This window comes from Empidonax traillii, unplaced genomic scaffold, assembly GCF_003031625.1.
Source record: "Empidonax traillii isolate 1590-97213 ecotype Southwest subspecies unplaced genomic scaffold, ASM303162v1 scaffold1016:size208863, whole genome shotgun sequence".
NCBI classification, from domain to species: domain Eukaryota; kingdom Metazoa; phylum Chordata; class Aves; order Passeriformes; family Tyrannidae; genus Empidonax; species Empidonax traillii.
The window spans coordinates 85,950-110,638 of record NW_020956209.1 but is presented as its reverse complement, the minus strand read 5'-3'; the positions used below and the strand labels follow the sequence as shown (position 1 = coordinate 110,638).

At 38.7% G+C, this 24,689-nt stretch overlaps 1 protein-coding gene and 1 long non-coding RNA gene across 2 annotated transcripts in view; one reads left to right on the top strand and one right to left on the bottom strand.

Moving 5' to 3' along the window:
* The window catches only part of EYA1 (EYA transcriptional coactivator and phosphatase 1), a 161,925-nt gene that overhangs the window by 53,414 nt on the left and 83,822 nt on the right, over positions 1-24,689 (top strand). Inside the window, exon 3 of the mRNA XM_027904186.1 lies at positions 24,332-24,381. Coding sequence (XP_027759987.1) covers positions 24,332-24,381 — 50 coding nt within the window. The remainder of the gene's footprint in view (positions 1-24,331; positions 24,382-24,689) is intronic.
* On the bottom strand, positions 20,062-24,045 carry LOC114068235. Its single transcript, XR_003573531.1, has 3 exons — positions 23,998-24,045; positions 22,742-22,821; positions 20,062-20,254 (listed from the first exon to the last, which is right to left on the bottom strand). It is a non-coding gene; the product is annotated as an uncharacterized LOC114068235 (long non-coding RNA).

Sequence of the window (24,689 nt, the reverse complement as noted above, 5' to 3'; positions counted from 1 at the left end):
TAAGTACATGTGCCCCAAAGTTCACACAAATTGCTATAGAGCATTTCAATCCTCATCTTGAAGGAATGAGACATGGTGCATCTGTTAATAAAAAACAAAGGAGTACTGCTTGTATTTGGCAAAACAGTCGTATTTCGTACTTACAACTTTATCAGTGTCACTGGTTGTTATTATTTGGTACTTTCTTCATGAAAGTCAGGACAGTTAATTAAATCTCAGTGTGCCCTAGTGGGCTTGATAGAATGGGTTCATTCCTGTGAGGGAGATTACGTTCATTAGGACAGTTCTCCAGACGAAATTCAGAACTTAAGTTTGCTTTTTGGTATGCTGGATTTGCCAGCCAAGGATTCAGCTCTCATTTTCCAGAATAACCAACTATCTCCCACTTGGATAGATAAGCTCATGTGTAAGACTGGTATGTATTTACATAGAAATATGTTTCTTCTGTTGAAGAACCAAAATCATATATGAAGCAAGTGGTGGTATCATAACTAGTAGTTTTGGTTTCTGACACTTCCTCTGCAAAATCAAACCTCTGAGTGAAGCTTAAAAATAGTATCTAGACCAAAACCTCTGTGACATTACACTGCAATGAGATTACCATCTGCAGACTCTTCCATGGTGAAAGGATGAGTTACGTGTGATGACATCTCAGCCTAAAAGCAGCATTTTAATATATTTTTCAGTAAGTTACAGCAAAAACTTCATTTTATCTTTGTCGAAGATTGCTGTATTTTGCATTCTGAAACCTTGGTGCTGCGTTTATCTGTGGAACAGCCTGTCTTAGTCCGTGCTGGGGGCTGGTAAATTGGCAACGGTTAGTCTCTTTTTTCCTAGGGTGTAGTCAATTGGCAGCTTTGAACTCTAATTTGAAATCTCCTTCAAGGATCAGGTAGACTACACATTACAATATTTTAGCAAATAATCTTAAATGCATAATTGTGACATGAAAATGAGATTAAAGTAAACATGAAAAAGCGTGCTGGAGATACAACATCTGTCATCCACCTGCTTAAATTATAGTTATCGAGTCAGACCAGATGTACTGGTAGGTGTACTCAATTTTTACACCTATATTACATGAAGATTTCAGTGTCTGTAAATTGGTTGTGGATGCAAGTCTCCATATACTCCTCTCTTCCTTTTACACGTTATAATATTTTTTTCAAGTGGTACAAGAAAGGTGAGCTTTCTAAGAGCTTCAGGTACTGAAACATTAAAGAAACCCTACAACCAGCTTATGTTGTGGAGGAGGGTTTTTTTTGGATACAGCTTTTCAATCCTTTGTATACGGTTTCACCTGAGCAAAGACATATCTATGAGGATAAAAAGACTTTCAGTGATGAATTCATCACTGGTATGAAAACCTTGTGTGTAGGCTTTTCATTTACAGCTTTCAACAGCTTAATTTCAGTAACATCCTTTTGCTTTTGTACTTAAGAAAGAACACAATTAACAGGACACTGCACAGCTATCAATATCTCAAAAATCTACTAATTTCAGCTCTGCACCATTTTGAGCTTTAATTTTAACACTGATGGTGAAAACACATGATATGGCCCAGTCTAGCTGGTTATAATCTTTGGTCTCATGTCTTTATTACTAAAGAACAACATGAATTTAGTATAGTTCTGAATTAATATAGTTTTAAAATGTTTTACAAGAAATATATCAAGTTTAGTAATAATATTTCCACCTTTGTTGCTTGTTTAGTGTTTTCCTCTTCCATAACTGTTTTATTAGAAACAGGTTTCTGCAGAGGAGTTAAGATATGAGTAACAATAACGTTGTATAAGGAAAATTATATTAAAAAGGAAAAACTTGTTAAAACAGAGGGAAACATGGGTTCTCAGGATACAGTAAAATTTTTAGGACACTTTAAATGTAAAGATCTTTCAGCTTTCTTATGCTTACAGCTTTTAAAATATTTTTAGACAAGTGAGACTTTGTTTAGTTTGGGTGAAAAGACTCCTGGTTTGAGGTTTCCTAGTCTCAGGGAAAGATTCCTTTTCAACAGAGCATTGATAATTCTACCAAAACAGATAACCATAGCTGGAAATCATCAAGGCATCAGTCATTAAGCGAGGACGAAAGACTCTCGCTTCCCCTATTCCTTATGCAAAGCTTTTATGCCATCATTTTAGGCCCTCAGGTTGCCAGCACTCTTCCCTTTCGCCTTGAAACAAGCTGACAGCCCAAGGCTTTCCGGCAAGCTGTGTAACAAAGCCCTTTCAAGACCTACTTGGTGGAAAATCAGGTTATTCATGAACTCATACATGGTGACCATTGTTGTGGCTATTGATTCTTTTCTCGTGGTCTCATCCTTCATTGCATTGCTATGGTGTCTTTGATTTTATTTTTTGGTATTCATCAAAGTAGACTGAAAGAATGGGTGAAAAAGGAAGATCCTCGTCACTGATGTCAGTCTTACTTATGATCTGCTGCTACGTGGTGAAGAAGACAAAGTCAATCAGGCCCATGTATGAGACAGGACAGTCCAGCTGTGTGCATCATCAGTTCTGAGATTTAAAAAAAAAAGTTCAAGCAATCCATAATATAAATAAGAAGTGCCTTCTTGATTGCAGGCATAGCAGGTCTCTGATAGCAAGCAATGGACAAAGAAACTGGAAAAGGGTTTTGTGCCTGTAGTATTATTCTCCTTCCTTTAGCAGCTCTATAGGATGAACCTGATTTCTTGAGACACAGCTTTGCTTGTATAGGTAGGGACTGAAAGGATTTCCTGTGACAACTGACAGATCTTACCCTCTGGGGAACTGTCTTTCTATGTAAAATGAAGTTGCCCTGTCAGCAAAATCAAAAAGTTTATTAAAATAGCTGAAGAGAACTGTAAATGGAGATCAGGCAGTTTCTTGTTATAACCTGTTCCTAAAAAAAAAAAAAAAGGCTTTTGCAACCACATTCTTTGTACGTTTGTCTAGCTCGATGTCCTCCGATAACTTTTCAATTTGTTAGAAAATCTCAATCCAGTCTGACAGAAAGCTAGCAGCCTCATATATGTCACACTCTAACTTTTATGAAAACAGAAAGATGGGTTGTGGAGAATGTGTGTAGTTGTCCTTGGCTGATGAGAGGCTAAAGACAAACGTATGGGTAGACATCTCTGAAACACCAGGATAAGGCTGCCCTGTGCTGATGATGGCATGATTGGAGACGTGCAGGTCTTCACTACAAGACAAGCTGCCTTTTGGCCCTGTGGGTGCTGTTGGTGAGCACAGCTTGTTGTGTGCCACTCTCCCCAGCCTGGGGTTTGAGTAAGAGGTGCCTGGTTGGCCTGTGTCACCCCTAAGCCATTACACCCTCAGTGGTCCCAAGCCCAGAGAATGCACTTCAAGCAACTTGCATCCCAGACCCTTTTCTCTTCTGAGCTACACCAATCTCACCAGTAAACCTCTCCTTCTCTTGATTCTCTTCACTTAAGCCACCTCATGATCTTTTCTTCCAGTTTCCCAACATTGAGGCTTCAAACCCATTGCAGCTGCTCCACCACTGGATTTCAACCTGGATTAAGGTGCTGCTTTGAGCCAGCTGTGCTCCTGCTAGCTGACTGTGTTCACTGCCTCTACTTCTGCCTCCATCGTCACTGGATCTCTTGAGGTTATCTGTGTAAGGAAAAAAGTCCTCCCTTCCCCCACTCTTCGTTTTCAGGAGATGTAAAAAAAACTGGTTAGAAGCAACAACTGTGAAAACTGAAGCCTATGAGCTATAAAACAGAGGGAATCTCTGGCAAGACCCTGTAAGTAACTTTAAGCCTGTAATTCTCTCCTCTAACAGCCTAGCTCTAAAATACCCTGGCTGACCTTCCTGGCACATTGTGGGGAAAGTTCAAATATAGTCAAATGCAAAAATCTTTCATTTATAACTTGCTGTAATATAACTTCTGTGGAGGAATGTCTAAGCACAGTTTTCTGGGATTGCTCAATGAGTTACGGGTTGATTATGTCTTATTCTATTTTTAGTGGTTCTTTTAATCCATCCTTTTTTTTTTTTTTGGTAATTGTACTTTTAATTATTTCAGAGTTTCCCAGGACACTGATTTACTATGCATCTAAATAGGCATTGCAGCAAAGGTATTAATGGAAATATCCTTAGAGATGAGCATTAGGAGCAGCACAAGGAGTTTAGTAACTCTCATTAGGATGGAGACTTCTTTTGGGTATAAAATACCACTGGAGCATCCTGAAGTATCTATGTGAAAAGACTGTATGTCCCTTCTGTAATTATGAATTGTAGAGTGGGAGATGCAGATAGTGCATTTTTGGAATTAGACAGTTATTTTAGATGGTGAAAAGCAGGAGGGAAATTTTCAAATTAGATTGTGAGAATATAAGTATGTGACTTATTCAAATTAATAGGAACTGCATAATGTAATCTCTATGCACTACTTTGAAAATTTCCCAGGGGCTTATTTTATGAATATTTATGCAATCAGAAATAATATGCAGACAATGAAGCAAAAGTGTAAATACAAAGTGATCACATAATTTTACATGTTTTTAATTATTGACATAAACTCCGCTTTTGTCCAGAAACAAAAAATACATATGAATGAAGTAGTTAAACACAAACTGTTTCAACAGTTATTTAAAAATGAAATATTGTTTTTAATTTCATTTCTAATGAAGTTACTAAACCAGCTTACACTTTTATCAAATATATTTAAAATCTATAGTCCAGTTTATGTTTAAAAAAAATCCCCAAAATACAAACTACTGTATCTCTCAAGAATCAGTTTCTGTCAATCAGATTACCAGATATCAAACAACCTGTTGGTAATGTATCAAGAGTCTTAATTTGATCTTAATAGGGAGTTAAGCTAATTCTTTGTATTCTGAAGACTGCACCTGCACTGAAGGATGATATGAGAAAAATGCAGGAGGTAAAAGGAAAGGTCTGTGCATTTGCTTGAGAACCCACCTATCCTGAGTGTCCTCTGACCAGTTACTACTGGCTTACTAAAAGACACATGGTGCTTATTGTTAGTTAAGTCATGAATGTTGTTAATTTTATTATCCACTTTCATTCAACAGCATAAATTCAAAGAAAGATAATTAGCAAGACTCATAGTTTCTGATGATCAGTTCAGTTCAGAGAAGGAATGAGAGATGAAGTAGTATGTCTGAAAACAAATATCATATGATGTCTGCACCTCCTCCAGAATTCAAGAGCCCCAGAACTAATTTCAGCTGTTTACTGTTATTTTCAGTATTACTGTGCCACCTTGGTTTTTCCGGGACAGATGCAGCAGGTCAAAGAATGACAGTGCCTGCAAAATGAGAATAATTCTGGATCAATATAACCCTTAAAAAACCTGTCATGAAAAGTAGATATTCTGCAGCTTTCCCTGTCTGCCAAGTGGTTTTCACATTTTGAAGTCTTGTTAAACCAAGCAGCAATCTTCTGCCAAATAATTCCAGCACCAATTAGTCTATCATGGGTTTTGTCAGTTCATCCTAACTTCTCCGCCCTATGGGCTGAATACTGGATATAAAAGATCAAGAGAAAAGAAATGTTATGCTTTCTCTCTGTATAACACAGCTTTAACCCAAACATCCTCCTCTGCTGAAGCTGAGAAGCAAGGAAATTCCTCCCCAGGATCCAAGACTGAGAAAAAGAAATAGTCACTTCTCCAGTAGGACTGAAACACGCCTTTCCTAGCAGGACACAGCACAAGAGTGGTTAAAGGGGTGAGGAGAAATATAAAACAAATGGATCAGTATCACAAAGAGTGATCCCCTACATGTCACAAGCAAAATATGAACATTCCCTCTATCCTATGGAAAACCTAAGACAATAAATTCCCCTGGCAAATAATGTGTGGTTCTTCCACTAAGAGAGGAGAGTTTCGCTGGCTTGTGTAAAGAACCATAAATCGTGTAAATTGGATGACCAAAGGATAAATTGAGAGAGGGCTGGAAAATTGTTCTAGGTGAATGTGGGCATCCTTATCTGTTGATGGCAACTCATGAACAGCTGGAGAACAAAACCTGTATGAAAAATGCCACCCAGCTTGTATTGCCACTGGACTGTCCTCACTGCCAATACAATTCAGAATATCAGTGATTCCTACTTCAATGGTTCAGATCAAGAGAGCTGATAGAGTGAACACAAAAGAGATCTAATAAATACATTCACTCCTTTCTCTTATCTTCAAAGTCAAAAGAAGGGAAATAAGCTTCCGACACCCAGTAGGGCAGTCACCCCTGCGTGGGAGAACAGACTCCTTGGAAGGTATTTATAACATGGTTAGGGACGAGAGACTGCTGTACTGGACAACATATTTTCTGACAAATAATTTCTGGAGATAACAAGGAACTATGTAAATGAAGAAATAATCAGATAAGGCGATAAAAAGTGAAGAAATTAAACAGTCTTTCAGGGTTGCAGTTATGAAAAGATGATTGGGATGCGTTTAGCAAATTTCAGCTAATGAAGTCAGAGTTGTAACTGCAGGCAGGTGAGGAAAACAAACATACTTTAAATGATAGATCAGTATTTATGTGTTTTAGACTTGTAGGGATTCAGCCCAAATGTTTGTACAAGAATTTACGGGAAATTTTCTGAAAACACTGTTTTTCAGGAGTAGCTTTTTTCAGGGCGAGAGAATTCCCTAAAAAAAAAAAGTTTTATTGTCACCATCAATCCAAAGTACTCTGCTGTGCTGCAAGAGATGGGGTATCTGGGCTAACAAATTGTATTTGCATGAGAATATGGGTGTGGAGATGTTTTCTGAATCCTGGCTTGCCTTAGGCAGCAGAGAACAGTAGCTTAAGCAATGTGTTTAGCTCTGCAATAGGAGAAATAGCACTCAGTATGCTCAGTAGCTCAATTTAAGCACCAGTTCCTATTTGACATTGCTAATTACTTAATTTTTCTTAGATGCTCTCCAATATAATTGTTTGGGTTGTGCTGTAAGTTAGGTTGAGAGCTAAGGCCAGTTCTGGAGGTAGGAGGAGTCTAGGGTATTTGGGGTTTTCATGGTAAACAAGAAAAAATATTGCCTTCACTTTGTTAATCCAATACATAATTATGCAGAATAATTAATCATTATATTAATACCTTGTTATAAATTTTAATTTTAACTGTAACTGTTAACCAACAGTCATTAATAAGATGCTAACCTTTACTTAGCATTCCATCTATGACTGGAATACCAAAGCTCAAGTATTATACATCAGTTTTACAGGCTAAACATCAGTTTCAACATTTCAAAGCATACTTGTTTCTGTCAACCTTTCAAATTTATTTTGTTTTCTTTTTTAATTTCTATATTGTGAATCCATTTGCACATTTCAGAAAGCAAGCAAAGTAGAGTACCTTCTCTGGGATTTTCAAATGATGGAGCTAATCCAAGATCTATTCAAGTGAAGAAAATTTACTACATTTACTACTTCTTTCAGTGAAATCCAGCCTGTGAAGATGTTAATTTGGATATCATTGCATTTAATGTTAGGCAGGGAAGGATGCTGTGGCTTATTAGTTCTTCTAGGATGGAAAGAAAAAAACACATTTTCTATGTGTTAAAGGAGATATCCATATGCTAAAGGATATATTAAATGCATTAGTAATTTCCTTGAGCACATGACACCCATATGAAAATCTTAAAAGGTCTGGATATCACTATTTTTATCATATATTAATTTATCCCATTTCCACTGATGTCTGCACATGCACTTTCATGTTTTTTGACTGTTAAATGACATCACTGCTTTCTGATTGCTAATACTTTTCATTATTATTAGTTCTCAGATATTTGAGGGAAGATTCTTGGTATTATACAAGGATCTTTCTAGCAAGACAAAAGCTGTGCATGTGTTTAAAGAGCACTAAAGTTGGACATTTGGCAAGTATCTTTAAGCTGTGTAGTGCAGTTGTATTAAAACAGAGAAACTTATGTCTTGCAAAGTTACAAGCAAGCTTAGGTGAATGTAAAGATTTAGCATATCAGTGTCTCAAATCAGTCTCTTAAATCACTGTGATTTATTCTTTTTTTATTCATAGTCATGAATTTCTAAACCAAATGTAAACATAAGTTTTCAAACCTCTTATTCAGGGTCTCTAAAATCCACTTCACTTACTAAATTAATAGGAAATATTTTTAATGCGTATTACCTTACAGCTATTTTTTCATTGCCATTCACTTCAAGCCATTTTGTGGTACCCATTCAAATTTTGAGAAACTGATGTCTTGACAGACTTCAATGCATTCAAAGATTACAAGATAACTAAACCTGTTTCCTGCAACCTGGGCTATTAGTGTAGATTCCAACCAGCAGTACACAGCCTTTTTGAGGTCATAATGACTATTAATGGGTATCACAGTCCACCTTAGGATTGGACTGCAGGACAGTGGCCTGGGCTCAAGCAGACCTCAACATCGATTGACAGGAACCTTGTAATGTAGGACCTGCTGTATTGGGTTTCTGTGCCTGGGTTTTGGTAGTGGAGGTGGCTACAGGGGTGGCTTCTGTTAGAAGCTGCTGTAAGCTTCTTCTGTCTGGTGGAGCCAATGCCAGCCGGCTCCAGGATGGGCTTCCTGCCGCTCGGCAAGGCTGAGCCAATTAAGGATGATGGTGACGCCTCTGTGATAACATATTTAAGAACTGAAAGTTATTGTGCAGTTGAAAAACCGCAGCAAGCGAAGAGCAGAGTGAGAACATGGGAACGACAAAGTAGACACCAAGGTCAGTGCAGAAGGAGGGGCAGGAGGTGCTCCAGGCACTGGAGCTGAGGCTCCTGCAGCCCGTGGTGCAGACCATGGTGGGGCAGCTGTGTCCCTGCAGCCCATGGAGGGACATCGGGATGCAGAGACCCACCTGCAGTCTGTGGAGGAGTCCATGCTGGAGCAGGTGGATGCATGAAGAAGGCTGTGACCCCGTGGGAGCCCCATGATGGAGCAGGGTCCTGCAGGGGACCTGCAGGCCATTGAAAGAGGAGCCCACACTGGAGCAGGACTGGTAGGACTTGTGGCTGGTAGGACTTGTGGCTCCTCTGGGGGACCCATGTCAGTACAGATCATCAGTGAAGGACTACACCCCATGGAGGAGTACACAGGACAGCAGTTTGTGAAGAACTGTTGCCTGAGGAATGGACTCATGCCAGAGAGGTCCACCAAGGACTGTCTCTCATGGGAGGGACCCCACAAGAGCAGGGGAAGGACTCCTCTCCCTGAGCAGGGGCAGAAACAACAACCAATCATAACCCCCATTCCCGGTCCCCCTGCACCACTGTGGGGGGGAGGAGGTGGAATTTGGAAGGAAGGAGGGGTGGGGGGGAAGGTGTTTTTAAGATTATTTTACTTCTCACTCCTTTGCTCTGATCCTGTTAGTAATAAATTTCAATAATATCCCCACTTCGAGTCTGTTTTGTTCGTGACGGTGATCAGTAAGTGACCTCTCCCAGCTCTTAACTCAAAAATCCTTTGCTGTTTTTTTTTTTTCTCTCCTCTGTCCAGTTGCATAGGGGAGTGAGAGAGCGGCTGTAGTGGGTTCCTGGTGTGCAGCCAGGGTCAACCCACTACACCTGCTCAAATGCATTTCATCCTGCATATTCATCAGATGGTAAAACCAATTTTAGGCAACCCCATAATAGATTGATGTAAAAAATAGTTTCCTAAAAGTTGTTACTCTATGATGCATACTGCATAACTATTTACTATTATTTACTTACTGACCAGATAAGCAAGAGCCAAATCCTGTAATTCATCAACTAGTAGAGAAAGATTTATATAAAGCTCCTGCTGTGCTTGGTATACCACATATGTCTGAGGCCAATTCCTTCAAAAAAATACTTAACGTGAGATTGATCCTGTTTTAATTCAAGCTTTAGAGATGCATACACAATATTTTATGGTATTTTGAAGGTAAAAATATGAATAGTGTTTTCTCATTAAAAAACCAAACTAAAACCAATAAGGATTTTATGAGAGAGGAGATGGGAGAGAAGAGAAACGCGCTGTGGGGCTATCACTGCTGGTTTGTCACAGCTTTTTCAGGTCTCACAGAGGAACAAGAGCCTTACCTTACCCAAACTGTGCCCAACTGAGGGGAAGCCCCTCTCCATCCCTTGGATTTCCCCTCTTTCCAGCTATAGGCACCACAGAGTTCCTGAGCCTATTTCTGAATTCGAAACCATTCTAGACGTGGATTAAGGTTCACGAGGGGAGCCTTTTTTCTGAGTGCTTTTCTTCCTTTGCATTGAGGGGTGGGTAAGCAATTCATCAGTGGCTGCAGGGGCTGGGGAGGCTTTACTGTATGGCCACAGCCCTTTGGGCTTGGTGGAGCTGGTGGCAGCACCACTGGTGTCTTCACCCAGGGAAATGGAGCCCTTGTTTTGATCTCAGGCACTGTAAGGCATCATTTGCAGCATACAGTCTTCAGCAATTTGATTTTGACTTTATTTCAACAAGCAGTCATCTGCCATGGAATACATTGGTGGAATATGTTTCAAGCTAGTGCATTTTTAGGCTACTAAATCTACTAAATTTTCCTAGGTGTCTCTAATTCAGGATTTGCTGCTCTCCAGACGAGCTGTTAAAAATCAGGCTAGATGCAAAGAGGTACTCTGCTTATGAATATAAGGAAAAAGGCATCAGACACACCAAAGGCAAACAAGCCTTTCTGAGTTGCACTCAGCACATTCCTTATACTGATAGCTGCCAAATTAATTTAAAAAAAAAATCAAATTATACAAGTTAAAAAGAATTTATCTCTGCTCAGCCACCCTTGTTTCGAGTTCTTCATGCAGTTGCCTTCTGTTGTCTGTATCTTCTTCTTACGATATTGCATTCTTGTGGTATCACTGCATGAAAAGCATTCTGCCTCTGCTCAGTGTGCAGTATCCATGCTGTGTCTTTTAGCTCATAAACTGGCATCCAGTGCAAGGTGCACTTTCATTTGTCTGTGCCTAGTATAGCAACAGGGTTTGATGGAGATGGTTGTGTATAGAGATTCCTGTATGGTAGAAGGCAAGGCATCCTTAAGGACACATTTTTAGAACTTCACCAGGTGAATCACTTGGGTGAATATGAATGCTTCTGTCTTTAAGGCACGCAAACATGGTACAGGACAGGGGGGCAAGGTATATGATTTGGGCTTTTTAGATATTGGAATAAAAATTTTGCTGGTTGTTAATTCTTGTGAAACCTTCTTGAAATCCCTATTTTAACCTATTTCCCTCTAAATTAGTGACAGGTTTGCAGGGACAAAAGTTCTGACTGCCCTTCATTATTTTTTTTCCCTTTGAGCCCATATTTGAAAGTGATCTGTCATCTTATGTTCATGGGCTGAAAATATAGGTGTAATTATGAATAATTGCTTTAAGAATTAAATATTTCTTTGGAAAGGTATATTGTCAAGCAGGATATATATGTAGAAAATCTGTATAATGCCATTAATTAAAAAATAAATCCGCATTAGTAACCTGGAAGTATGCAAGCAGTAAAAAGAGTTTAAGTTTTGTTTACATTTTGGCTGCAAGAGGTGCCTCTCTTTAAGTATTTAGATAAACAAACCAAAGCTGCTGTTTTCATTAGCATGTAACACAGAGCCCAGTTTCCTTACCTCAGAGAACATTAAACTAAAATTCAGTGGCAGAAAGCAATTTGATCTCTTGCAAATATGAGTCTTGATAAACCTTACACTATGGAAAACAAACAAACAAACAAACAACAACCCCACCTTCAAATTTTGTACCTATTGACATTGCTTAATAAAAACATCTAGAGTGCTGGTGCTTCTGAGTGTGTTTCCAATAGCAATGTGATTGCGAGGCTCTGTGGATAAAGTTACCAATCCTTTGAATTCTGACCTTCAGTCTAAAACAGCTTTAGAGGTTACTCTTTTTCCGATTTGTGAGATTGCAGAGAAAAAGTTAATGCTGCTGGAAGGAAGCGGGGGAGGGAGCTGGGCTTAGAGATGAGAACTGGGTCTTTGAAGCTGTCTGAGAAGTTTTCCTCTGGCCTTGATTTGTAACAACAAATATTGGCAGCCTGACTCTGAGTAATTATACAAAGTTTCAAAACAGAGCATGCGTCAATTGAAATTTCTGTGAATATAATTACTATTGAGACCCAATTGATTTTAAGAGAAATTATAGTATTGGGTTTGACGAGGTTTGGATTCTTGGGGGAGCTGTAGCCATCAAAACCTGAGAGCTAGCTTAAGCCCATCATCTGTGTCTATGGGGAGGGGAAACCTCAAAATTGAGTCCCCTCCCTAGACACATCAGCTGGAAGTCTCTTTCTCTTTCCCTCCTGAAGATGAGGGTTGGGATGATCATCTTAAACTAAATGCTTCATTTTGCATGGTTACAGATAGATGAGAATCTAACCCCTGCTGAAAAAATTAGGGTCATGGTATAGTTACCATAAGGTTCAAAGGAACTTATTGTCTTCAGTTTCTTAAAAACAGTGTATAGGAAAAGCATTGATGCAAGTATAAAATAAATCACCTGACTATTTTAACTTAGGCTTCCACTTTTTCATTTTCATTACAAGGCCCACAATGTGCAGTATTTATGCACTTCACTTCTAGAAGATACTTCAGCCTTCCTCATCACCATAAGAAAAATATGCGTGACTGAATGTTTCAAAGTTAAAGGACATACATGCTTACTGTATTCAACTAATGCAAGGTTTGTAATTTGAATGTGTGTTTATGAGTCACTTATATTAGTCATAAGTGCAAGTTTGTCTTAATAATTTGCCAAAGTGAGCTTGGATTACTGTTCTTGCAATTTTCTTCCTAATTCTAAATGCTTTCATTAATACTTATTTTCTCTACATAATTTTCTTAGCTTTTCTGCAGTCTTATATGTCAGCAGCTGAAAAATTATGCAATAATTGACACAAATAACTAAAATACAGTAATGATCCACTGCTCCATCTACTGTTGAGCAGTGACATGAATAACACTTCAGGAAAAAAAATACAGAATGCATTTAGGAAATAATAACACAATGGAACTTGCAACAAATAAACCCATTGTTGCTGTGGTTAGTGAACGAACATATTTTTCTTGCAGCAAAAAGAATTCTGAGTATGACTCTAATTCAGAGCTGAAAAACAAAGAGGAACTTTCCATCTTCCTTTTCACCTTATAGGAAGTGCTGACAAAACAGGTTTTGTTCATGTTAGTGGAAAATAGTTGGAGAAAAGACAGTCTAGCCTTACTGAGCTGACTCATGTTATACAGTGCACTGTATTTATATCACTGGCAAAAATGTAAGTTATTGCTGTGAAAAAAAAATTGCAATGGTTTGTAAATTCTCACTTTATTCTAGGAGCACTAAATGAAAGACGAGGAAGGCTTAAGTAGTCGTGGGAGGATGAACTATGGAAAAATGGCATATGTATGAAATGATGTGTTTTATAGTCTTTACAGAACAATAGGACTTGATTATTTTGTCAGCTCAGTGGTAATCTCTCATTTGTAGTGCTTTCTTCCTGCAACTTAGTCTTCTGAGGAACTACTGAGTATAGCTTTTATCACCCATTAGAGTGCTAGTAAGCTGCTCCTCATCATAGGTGGTGTATTTGATTTTACTTGTTCACTTTTGCAAGTAAATTATTGTTCATATATCACAGTGAAGGATGATTATTTTCAAATTTTAGGCAGTTCTGTTTCCATGCTGAGCTGAATGTCAGTTAGAAAAATTAGCTCTTTTTCAAGGCTGCTTACAGATCGCAAGGTACTCCTTTCATTTCACACCCTGTCTTGCAAACAGATAATTCTCCAAATAACATTGGTCAAAGACATTTATGTTATCTTCGGCCGGAATTCTTTTATAAACAGTTACTACCATGTTTCTGTATCTTTTGAGCTGAGGCTTGTGCGCAAAATATGAAAGTGCCATTCTCATTGATTCTTAGGTACCATAGACAGTATTGAACCCTCTCCATAAAACCATTGAACTTTATTGGAAAATGGAAAATAATTTTTTACAGTTCAGTGTAATAGCTAAGACACTGTTTAAATTAAGGCTGTTACAGTTAGAAAATTACATTACTCTTAAATCTGGAGAAGATCTCATAGCTCTGCCCTTAGGATGTCACAGACCTAGTTTCTCGGCCTTTAGGGAAAAACCATCACTTTTGTCTAAAGCACCTACTTCAGATGACCTGGAGACCAAGCTTATCAGTATTTTTGTGTAGCAGTCATAAGTATAGTTACCCTCATGAGATTTGTAGAAGAGACATGTAGGGTGTTGAGAAACACCAAAAGAGAGTTAATAGTATTAGATACATTTAAAACTTACCTTTATGTCAAAACTGTCCCTTTACCCTGCCAAACTACTTACTTATTTTGCAGTTACAGTACTGAGTATACCTATAATTTATACTATTGGTGCCTATAAATATATAAACAACACTATTTTTTTACCCGTTATATAATGCTTTTAAGGTGCAACAAATTTACTGAAAAAAACCCAAACATACTTTCATTTTGGAAAATGAAAAATTGAGAAACGCCAAGGTATTTGCTTTCAAACTAGATTTTGACCTCTTCTTCTGTGTACAATCTCTGCATTTGTTTATATCACAGCTGTCAAGAGCTATTTCAGAATCATATATAAGTCATGCATTCATTCCAAAAAGCTGAAGTAGTATCTAGGTAAGATTAATAAAGACTACTATTTCCTATTTATTTTCCTACTATACAAAATTATTCTGTAATTCATACTGAATTTGTGGATTGAAAATGAGTACAATTGCATGCAAATGAGCACACCGGGGCCAGCAGTTCATATACATTTTGACTAAGGATGATGGTTAGCAGCACACCCCTTTTCTTATAACACATTACACATAGATTTTAATTCAATATTGACTTTATTCAATGTATCTTGAAAGAGTAAGATGAAATTGGTCTTCTCAATCAGGCTGATAATTTTTTGGACAGAACACTTAAAATGGTTGATTTCTATCACTTTTATTGTTTGTAATTACTGAGGTCTCTCTACTTTTGCTCACATGAGTAGCAGGAGACAATAAGGGCTCCTGTCAAATGCTGCAAACTTCTGCTCCAGCCAGGGACGTCTCTAGGCAACAGCTGCTATGTGTAAGATAAAACTTGTATGGAGGCATAGGAGGGATATTGCCTGCTTCAGAGGGTTCTGATGTTGCACTGCAGTTGTTATGGAAAAAGCCAGGCAGCAGCTCTCAGGAGCAATGGGATGCATCTTTTGCTTTAGTGAAGTGTGGTCTTCCTGGGCCTATTTCTAATGTTAAATATTTCAGCAGTATTTGCTACTTGGAGACAAACATGCGAACATCCCACTGTTCCATAATACATTTTACATCTAATTTTTCTTAATTATCAGCACATCTGTAATTGTAGTACCTAAGCACACCATAAATACTTGTTCCAGATGGATCCGTTTTACCAGCGCAAAAACAAGTGTGTGACACTGCATATGGAGTTAAAACCATATTGCATGAGTAATAGTTGTAAAAATATACCCCACAGCTTGTTGTAGCATTTGATATTATGTAATAGTCCTAGTCCTTTACTTCTTAGGACTCCTGAGATGCCAGCTGCATTAACAGGAGTGCAGAATCGGGGCAAATTCAGGCATGATGTAAACATATACAAATCCCACTGAAATCTCTGTCCAAACCCAGTGTTAGTGCAATTGTGGTTTGAAATTGATGTTGGGTGCCAATGATCAACAATGTAGCCTGCACTGACTTGGTATGCAGTTAGTTGGAAGAACGTAATCAAAAAGCTAAGCAAATAAACCTCTTTCAAGTAGGTTTCAAATCGGTTTAGTGCTCAGCTGTCATAATTAGATTACCTATTGAAATAAAAAAACCCTGCACTCACTTAAACCATATAAGGATCTGGTCCACAGTATCAGCTGTAGAATAAGTTCATAGGTTAGACCATATCATGGGGTAATGATATAAACTAATCTGAAGTCCAATCTTCAGACATCAGATAAAGAACTTTAAGGCACTGTTTAATGGCTGTATAAACAAAGAGGACCCTACTTTATCTCATATCCCCCATCTAGATAATTTAGATGGCTTCAGTTCCCATACTGCCCACATGCCATACTACAGAAGAGATTAAAAATTCAAAGCTGATTCTTTTCTTGCAATGCATCATCAACACCCTTTTTCTGATCATCTTAGCCTGTGTGTAATTTATCCCACGTTTATCATCACATCATCAAGCTCTGTACGTGTGTGTGGGGATCCGTCTTACTTTAATTAAATACAGAGACTGGGCACACTCCTGAAGTTATTACTTAGATAAAACTCCCAGTAGGGATTACAAACTCTAACCAACAGTAAACCTGTTTCAGTATGCTTTACATTTAAAACAGTAAAGTTTATTCATATATTTGTGCTATTTGTTGGTTGTTTTGTTTGTTTGTTTGTTTTCCAAATGGAATGAAATAGATTTATGCAAAAAATTACATGCATCCCTGGAAGTCACAGTCTGTTTTTAAATAATTTTTTGATTTCCATAGCATCATTTAAGAACCACTATTTTTGCAAAAAGGTTTTGAGTTACCTTTTCCAGTGTCAGATGGTACCCCACAACAACATAATATTCTTTGAGTTTTTCTTCCAGAAAAAAAATGAACTTCTGCTTCCTTAAAGTGTGTACCTGATTTTTTTCATGTAATATATGTAACTCCTAGAGTCAGTGAAGCAAGAGTATGCCTTTAACTCCATACAGGATTGGATAGGTTTTTAAAAAAATGATCTTATTAACACTAGTAAAAAATCCAGAGGATCGTGGCTGTTCCAAAAAATCATGTAGTTCAGGATGATTGCATAGCCTTGTATTTCAGGATTTCAGTGATTTTTACCTGACAAAACTGCATGTCTCTATAATATGTAATTTGTATTTCTTTCACAGTTTAATATAGAACTTGATAAATAGTTTTCTTGGCATGAGATCTGGTGTGTGACTCTAAAGAAGTGATGGGATAGTGTTTGTGCTGGCTACGCAGACAGGCCCAATCGAAAGCTGCTTATTTTGACCTGGGTTCCCATATATGGTGTGTGACTGTCTCCCGAGATCCCTTTTCTCCGCTAAACAAAATGAAATCCTAGGTGCCTTTTCAGCTCGAGGTTGACTTGTAGCTTTGCAAACTGATCTGCTTTCCTGAAGTATTCCCAATGTACTTGCTACAAAATAATGTCTCGCTTACTGGGATGTAGTAGCCAGAAGACATTTCTTCTCTAGAAGTATTGCTTTCATTCACAGATTAGTTAATTGAAGGTAAGGATATATTAGCAGTGAATAACCACAGATTTTTGTAAAGAAAAAAAAGTTTTGTTTCAATCTATTTATACAGGATGAAGTTTGTTTGTTTGTTTGGGTTTTTTATTTTGTTTTGCTTTACTTTTGAATTTATTGAGTGCTGTAGACCTGGCATGATATTAAGACCTTTTTTTTTTTTTTTTGGTTCTGCAAATCGTTATGCTGTTTTCCTCATCATGTTTGGATTATGTGTACTGAAAGAGTGTAGAAATATAATGTCACATGAAGTGAAAGATACCATCTACAAAGTGGAAATGCTGCAGAGAACACTGGTCAGATTTAGTTATTGTGTATGTTTTAATGTTTTTAACATTGTGTATATATTTTTAAAAGAGCTTTTTTGAATTATGAGCAACCAAAATTCTGTAATAGAAATGTATCATAAGCCCATTCCAGTTTAATGGTTTGCTAATTAAATTACTTAATTACTTATCGATTGGTAAAAGCTAAGCTTTAAAGAGTTACTGTTACTTAATGCACAGAATTAACCCTATGCAACCATCTCTCTCTTCTTTGGGAATATTTGTAAGGTCTATGGAAAGGACCTTTATGCAGTTTCTTAAAATTTTGCTAAATTTTAAAACTTTAGTAAGTGAGCAGTAATAACTGAAATACAAAGTTGCATATATTTACAATTGTTTTTGGGGGTACAGATACTTAATGGTTTAAGTGGTTTAAACCATTTTAAAAGTTCCGGATACTTTATTTAATAAATACCTTTAAATTGGAGAAGGCTGGCTTAAATAGTTTTAGCAGACCCCTTCTTTACAAGGTTGCAAGAATCTCAGATATTTGAGAACAAATCTGTTACATATCCAATCAAAACGGCATGTCCGGACGTGTGTGATGCTTGTATGCTTAAGAGCCTCTGTGAGTATCCCTATTTAGCTTCTCTCATTGATATAATATTGGTGTAATTCCAGTTATTCTATTAGGACGGCTTTAGTTTAAACCCGGCTTACTAGAGGGGGGACGCATCTACACACAATTAAACTTTCCAAATGAGGAGGGACCCGGGGGATTCGGGAGTTGTTCTGGGGTGAGGCTGAAGAAGGTGCAGAGCAAGGGGCTGTGGCGGCGGGGGGCCAGGGGCGCGCAGTTCCCGCTCCCGCGGCCGCGGCGAAGCGACAGCCCCGGCAGGAAGGCTGACTTGACCGCGCAAGCCTCATCGCGGTTATTGCTTCTAAACCAATAAGGCTGGGGGACAAGAGAATAGCTGCGGTTCGCTTTACAAAAACAAAAACAAAACCCAAAAGGAGGGAGGGAGGAAAAAAAGGGAAAAAAAAAAAAAAAAAAAAGGAAGGAGAAGGGGAGTGAGGAGGAGAGCGGGAGCGGCAGCAGCGTGCCCCCAGGCAGTGCCTGGGCAGACCCACAAGGCTGAGCAAACAGACGGCGGGGCTGGAGGCACCCTCCCTCCCCTGTGCTTTGTCTGCCCGCCGCCGACCCGCTCCGGCCCCGGCCCCGGCTCCGACCCACGCCCGGGGCGCGCCCGCCCCGCCGCGCCGCGGGAGGCGCGGCCGCGCTGCGGGCCCGCGGAGGCTGCGCCCGGCTCCGTGAGTACCAGGCGGGCGGCGCGGGCGCTGACAGCGGCGGTGGCGGGAGAGGCGAGAGCGGGAGGACAAGACCAGGGAAAGAGGGCGACTGCAGCAGCCCGGCTGCCGAGCAGCCCCGGGTCCCGGCGCGGTGGGGCCGCGGTGCGCGGAGGGGCAGGGGCGCTTTCTGCCGTCCCGGAGGAGAGCAGCGCTCAATTATAAATCACTAGGTGCTGCAGCTAATTTTGGCCGCGATTCAGGATGGGGTTTGTAGGCTTCCCGCAAAACAGATGTTAGGCGGTTCTGTTTATTGTGATCAGCCAGGTTTGGGGATTCTCCCGTTTGATTTCCTCGAGCGCTGATGGTTCGGTAGATAGGGGCAACGTGGTGGTGAGATGTTAAACGGCGGGGAAAAGAGACACGTACTGTAGGAAACTGGCAGACCTTGGTGAAAGAGATATGAGAGCGTGAGAAAAATAATAAAAAAATTGGGGAAAGAATGCCTGACAGAGATTTTGACAGTGCTTTCTGAAGCAGGAAATCCTTTCGCTTAATATGTTTAAATTTTCCAAACACCAAGGAAAACACATAGATCCCCACAGGAGAACTCTTCAAGATGACAGAATAAACATCTACACAGCTGAAATATTTGACGTTTATTGACATTTTAGGTGGCTTATTTAGAACGGTGATCTTAGAACGAGGAAGTTAGAGACCTTTTGAAGTCTCATTAAATTTACATCTTGCTTTTGAGCAACAGAGACCCACCAAACATTCCTAAGTATGTATTTCTCTCGGGGTTTCAAAGACCAAGAGGAAGAACTGCCCTTTGCAGCGTAAGATTTATTCTGGAAAAATTAAAGCTCCTAATGCGTTTAAAAACATTTGGTGGGTTTTTTCCTTTCTGTTGTAAGCAAACATTTAAAACTGAAGTAAGCAGAAGAGATAAAAAGTTTCAGGGGAAAAAAAAAAAAGGATAGCATGTTTCATGTAGTTTGTTTAAATTTAAAAATGAGCACAGGAAAATTTGGAATAAGTGGAAATGTGGTGTAGTGTATCATTGGAAGTTTTTAACGTTAGATACCACATATAAAGGTTCTTTTATTTTCCATCTCGTACTGACACAGTTCACAAGGCATCTGCCAAAACACAGACTGCTGTTTTGGTGTGTAAAATAAATTAATAATATGGATCTGTATACATACATATATGTGTGTGTGTGTATATAGGTTATATGATTTTAGGTATATAAACATGTATGCACACAGCGTTTTGTATGTTGCTGACAAATACATGACATGCAGTTTTTAGCCAAGCACTTCACTGCTGTCAGAGTTTTCCCAAGGCCTACAAGGGTCTGGAAATGAGCAGCCATCCCCTCTCAGCAGTTCTGCTCAGTGACAGACGGCTTGAGTCACGCTTCGCCTTTGGAGAGAGGAGAAAAAAAGAATGAGTAATCATTTTGTTTGAATTGCAATAAGTATGAAATATTTCTCAGGAGCCAAAAAAAATCTTGGAAAAGCAGAAAGACATTCTTAAATGGCTGGTCATAATAGGAGCATTGTCACATTGTAACGCTTCTTTCTTAAAGGGAAGAAAGTGTTGGGGCTTCAAAATGTTTCATTCATAATTGTATGAAGCGAGCATGCAGGATAGCACTTTTAGAATTTAAACTAGTAATTAAAAGTGAAATAACTGCAATTACCTGCTTTTGCTTTAATAAGTGCAATTTGTCTTTGACGTGAACATCTAGTGAAAATGCACTACCTCTTCCCTTAGAGCCCAGGAGTACGATTATAGGAAGAGTGAAAGTATTACCAAGTTTCCTGGGTTGCCAGCAAGGTGCCTTTCTGCAGCCAATTTGCATTTTAGTTTCGTAACATTTTGGCTGTTGAAGCCATTATGTCTGTAGATACTGGCTGCATAGTGCTTTTAAGGAGGCAAAGAGTGCTGTTGGGGAAAAGTCCACTTCTCTCCCTCCCTCCACCCCTTCCTAAAAATGACAGATTTTTTTTTTTTTTTTTTCCTAAGAAGGAACAGTCTGATTTGAAAACTGCCATTGTCTTTGAAATTTGCTTCTTTAAAGTAGAACTTTATGTTTCAAGATAAAGCGCATGTGCTGGCTATAGTTTTCTGGGTTAAATTCTTATTTTCACTTTGAAAATTTCTTTTCAGCTGGAAAAATGTTTTAAATTATAGCCATTAGAAAAAATTGCTCCTAGCAAGCAAAAATACTGTGGAAAACCTGTAATTTAGACAAGTACCTACATTTTATTTTCTCTGTGCTGCTGAAATTTAGAATCCCTTCCCATTTACAGTTTACTTTTCACAGAACATTATTAACTTTTTGGCTTCATACATGATCTTCTGTCAGATGCTTTTGATTTGTAATTTAGCAAAGTATAATAAACAGTGCAAAAGTCATGAATTTTCCTCCGCATACTGAGCTCTGTGGTAGGGAAAATGTGATAAAATGTGTACCTTAAGTCTTGTTTGATGATCTCTCAAAGCAAGTTTGCCTTCTGGAAATAATTTCTGGGGTTGAAGAGCATGGTATTAACAGATTTAATGTGGCTATTCAATGGATTGGTGGAGTACTATGTGAGGTTTAACAAAATGAGAGAGACAAATTGAACATCAACAAAACCTACATCTGTGAAGAATTATAAATTTAATTAGAAAAAAGGCAAACTTAAAAGACCTCATTAACTAATCAGAATTTGATGTTACTGATTTAGGATTCTTAACTGGATGAATTTGAAGTAGCTTTGCTATCATTGTCCTTTTTTTCTCACTTTGTACTACATAGTGCCTGGATCTTCAATTTGTATTAAGAAAAAACTTACGAATGTTACTTACAACAATCAAATTATACACAATAATGTTTTTGAGGTATTAAGGAGGATGTGAATGTCTCGTTTATCATATACAGCATTTTTAGTTTTAGCAGAGCACTGTGTATGAAGGGAATGTCAGAGCTCCTTTTTTTTTTTCTTTCTGTTTTTTTAATTTAATTGTGCCCCATTTCTGGGTGGGTAAGGCCATGGCATTTGGGGGATTTCTCCACTTTTTGTTTGATATGTGAGTTATGTTGCAGAACTTCAATTATCCAGAAATCTGTTGACAAAATGGGAGAATGTATGAGAGCAAGAACACACCACCCAGAAATGTTTTTATTCTATGAACTAACTGTTCGTCATGAGTGTGGTTCCTTACTACGTTGTAATTTTGTACTACACATAAAAAACTGAAAGCATGTGAAGTGTAGCATTTTGTAAACTGTAACTAATTTCACTCACATCTGTGTCTAATTGTTGTCTGCATTCGCATTCTTGAGAGTAGATTTATTTTTCCTGGACCACTCTGTGGATTCAGCTGACCAGCCTAAGTGAGGATTAGTTGTTTTAAAGTTATTTTGATTAAAGAGTCATTTTTAAATTTGGTAACGTGCAACACATGGTTTAAATAATCCTTGAGACACAAAGGAATATATCTAAAGTATGTCTAATGAAAATGAAAATTGTGGATATGAACTTTCACAAATCATAAAGTGTTGGAGGACAGTTAAGTTATATATTTAATTCACTTCAAATGAGCTGGTTATTTTTTTTGCTTTCCCCCATGCATCTATAAATAAAACCTCTCTCACTATGTACACACATGCACATGTACATATGTATATTTGCAAATGCACAGAAGTTATTATTATTTTAAAAATTGGTAATTAAAGTAGGATTACATGTATTTTAGAATTTAATCAAATATGAATTATTCTGTAGGGCACATTAGAAAATATCAGTTAATTAAAGGATCCATTTGAAATGGAAGTTTTTCCTATTACAAAAGATATGTTTTAAAGGATCCTGTGCAAGAGGGAGTGAAGATAGCTCTGTAAGCAAACTTAGTTCTCACCTATAATTTTTTCCAGGTGTTTAGAAGTAACAGCAGAAACATATCCTAAGGCACTCCGCAGCAGTTTCTGGGGTAAAGAACTGAGGAAAGAAAAAATCTTTGAAACAAAATGCACAGTTTTGACTTTATCTGCTAGTCTGGTTTGATTTGGCATGCAACGACGTATTGAGAAGCGTGTTATGCAGCACTTTAAGTACCCAGTTATAAAAAGATTGATGTTTTTCAGCATGTATTATTGCATGCTTTTTGACATCGTTTGTAATTTTCCTCATTGCCTGGCTGCCCCTAGCAGTTGTTTACTCTTGCTAGTAGTAATTCTGTCTGTGATTAAAAATAACAAAAACCCCACCCCACAGACACATAAGTAGGATTTGCTTGGATGATTTTTATGGCACTTAAAATGCCTCATCTCCCTTGTCTTTGCTCTGTGATCATTTAAGAGATGTCAGTTCAGGCTGAATGGAAACGCACATGAAGGATCCTCACTGCAGATGTTAAGAGGATATATACCTTGCCCAGAGAAGCTTTTGTGTGCTTTTATGCTAACAGTGTCTAGCAGTGTCAGTGTATCTTCACCTGAATTTTATCACCTGCTGACAATCATTAGTGGCTAGAGTGTGTTAGCAAAGCAACAGTGTTCTTCTAATAGGATATGAAAACTATTACTCACCTGAGTTATAAAAGCAGTAATTTTATTAAACTGGAAAATTGTTGCTGGGCTTCCCAGTGGAACCAGATTCCTTTTCCTGATGAGTGACCTCAGAGGTAAATGCTACAGCTTCCTCCTATTTATTTAGCCAGAATTGGTTTTTAAGTCATTTTATCAGAAATCTCATAAGCGACTGGAATTTTTATGAGTAGTACTTTGTGCAATAATGTGTGGGGTTTTGATTTTAATTCGCCCTGGCTGGAGATGGGGTTGTTTTAGAGGTGGTTGTATAATACTGTTGGCCATATATTAAAGATCTTTACCACAGGTAGACCTGCCCATTGTTGTCATTCCCACCCTTCCCCCAGAAACATTAGTGTCAGCCGCTCCACCTTGCCTTTGGGGTGAACGTGGCTTGCGGGTTCCCCGTGGCCCAGGCACGGAGAAAGGATGGCGAAGAGCAGAGGAAAGCCAACACAATGAGGGCAAGAATCTGTGAAGAGTTAAGGGGAAGGGAGGGATGAGAAGAGGCAAGAGGGGTGGAGGATGCTGAGGGGCTTGGGGCTGGAGCAGCTCTCGCTGCCCTCGGCCGGCGCGGCAGGGTTACCTTTGCGGGGGTGCGTGGCGGAGCCGTGCCGTGCCGTGCCGTGCCGTGGGAGGAGTGAGCCCCTCTGCAGCTGTCACGGGCCCCTGATGAATCACTATCCCGTCACTTGGCTGCCGTCCCCCAGCGCAGGGAGGAGGGAGAGAGACCTGCCGGGGAAACAACAGTTGAGCCTTCAATTTAAAAGACAATATGCCTTTCACGGGCACCGCACCCACCTCTCTCCCTTTGGATTTAAAGAACAGAATTGTCATCTGCGGTGATACCCTTTCTTTAAATTAAGGCCTCGTAGTAAAGCGGAGTAATAGAAGCTTCTGTTTGTTTCCCTGGTTTACAGGTGCAGAAGTCCCAAACTAGTTCAGATGTTGCTGTTTCCTCAAGCTGCAGGTAAGGATTTGACTGAAAATTGCTATCTTTCTGCAAGCCTTTTTAGTGTTGGGGTTTTTTTTTAACTTCAAGTGATAAGTAAAACATTTATTCTTATTTTCCATGTTACATGGATGAATAGGTGCTGGAGTGGTACTTATATGTGCGTGCAAACAAGTCTGTAAGCCATGAGCACATACACTTTTTCAGTAAATTGTTTGACTTTATATAAGATACTGTCTTTTTGAACTCATTGCGATATCATCCTTCTTTATGTGTAGATCAGATGAGGTAAACAAATATAAAATGAAGGATATTTGTTTAGAACT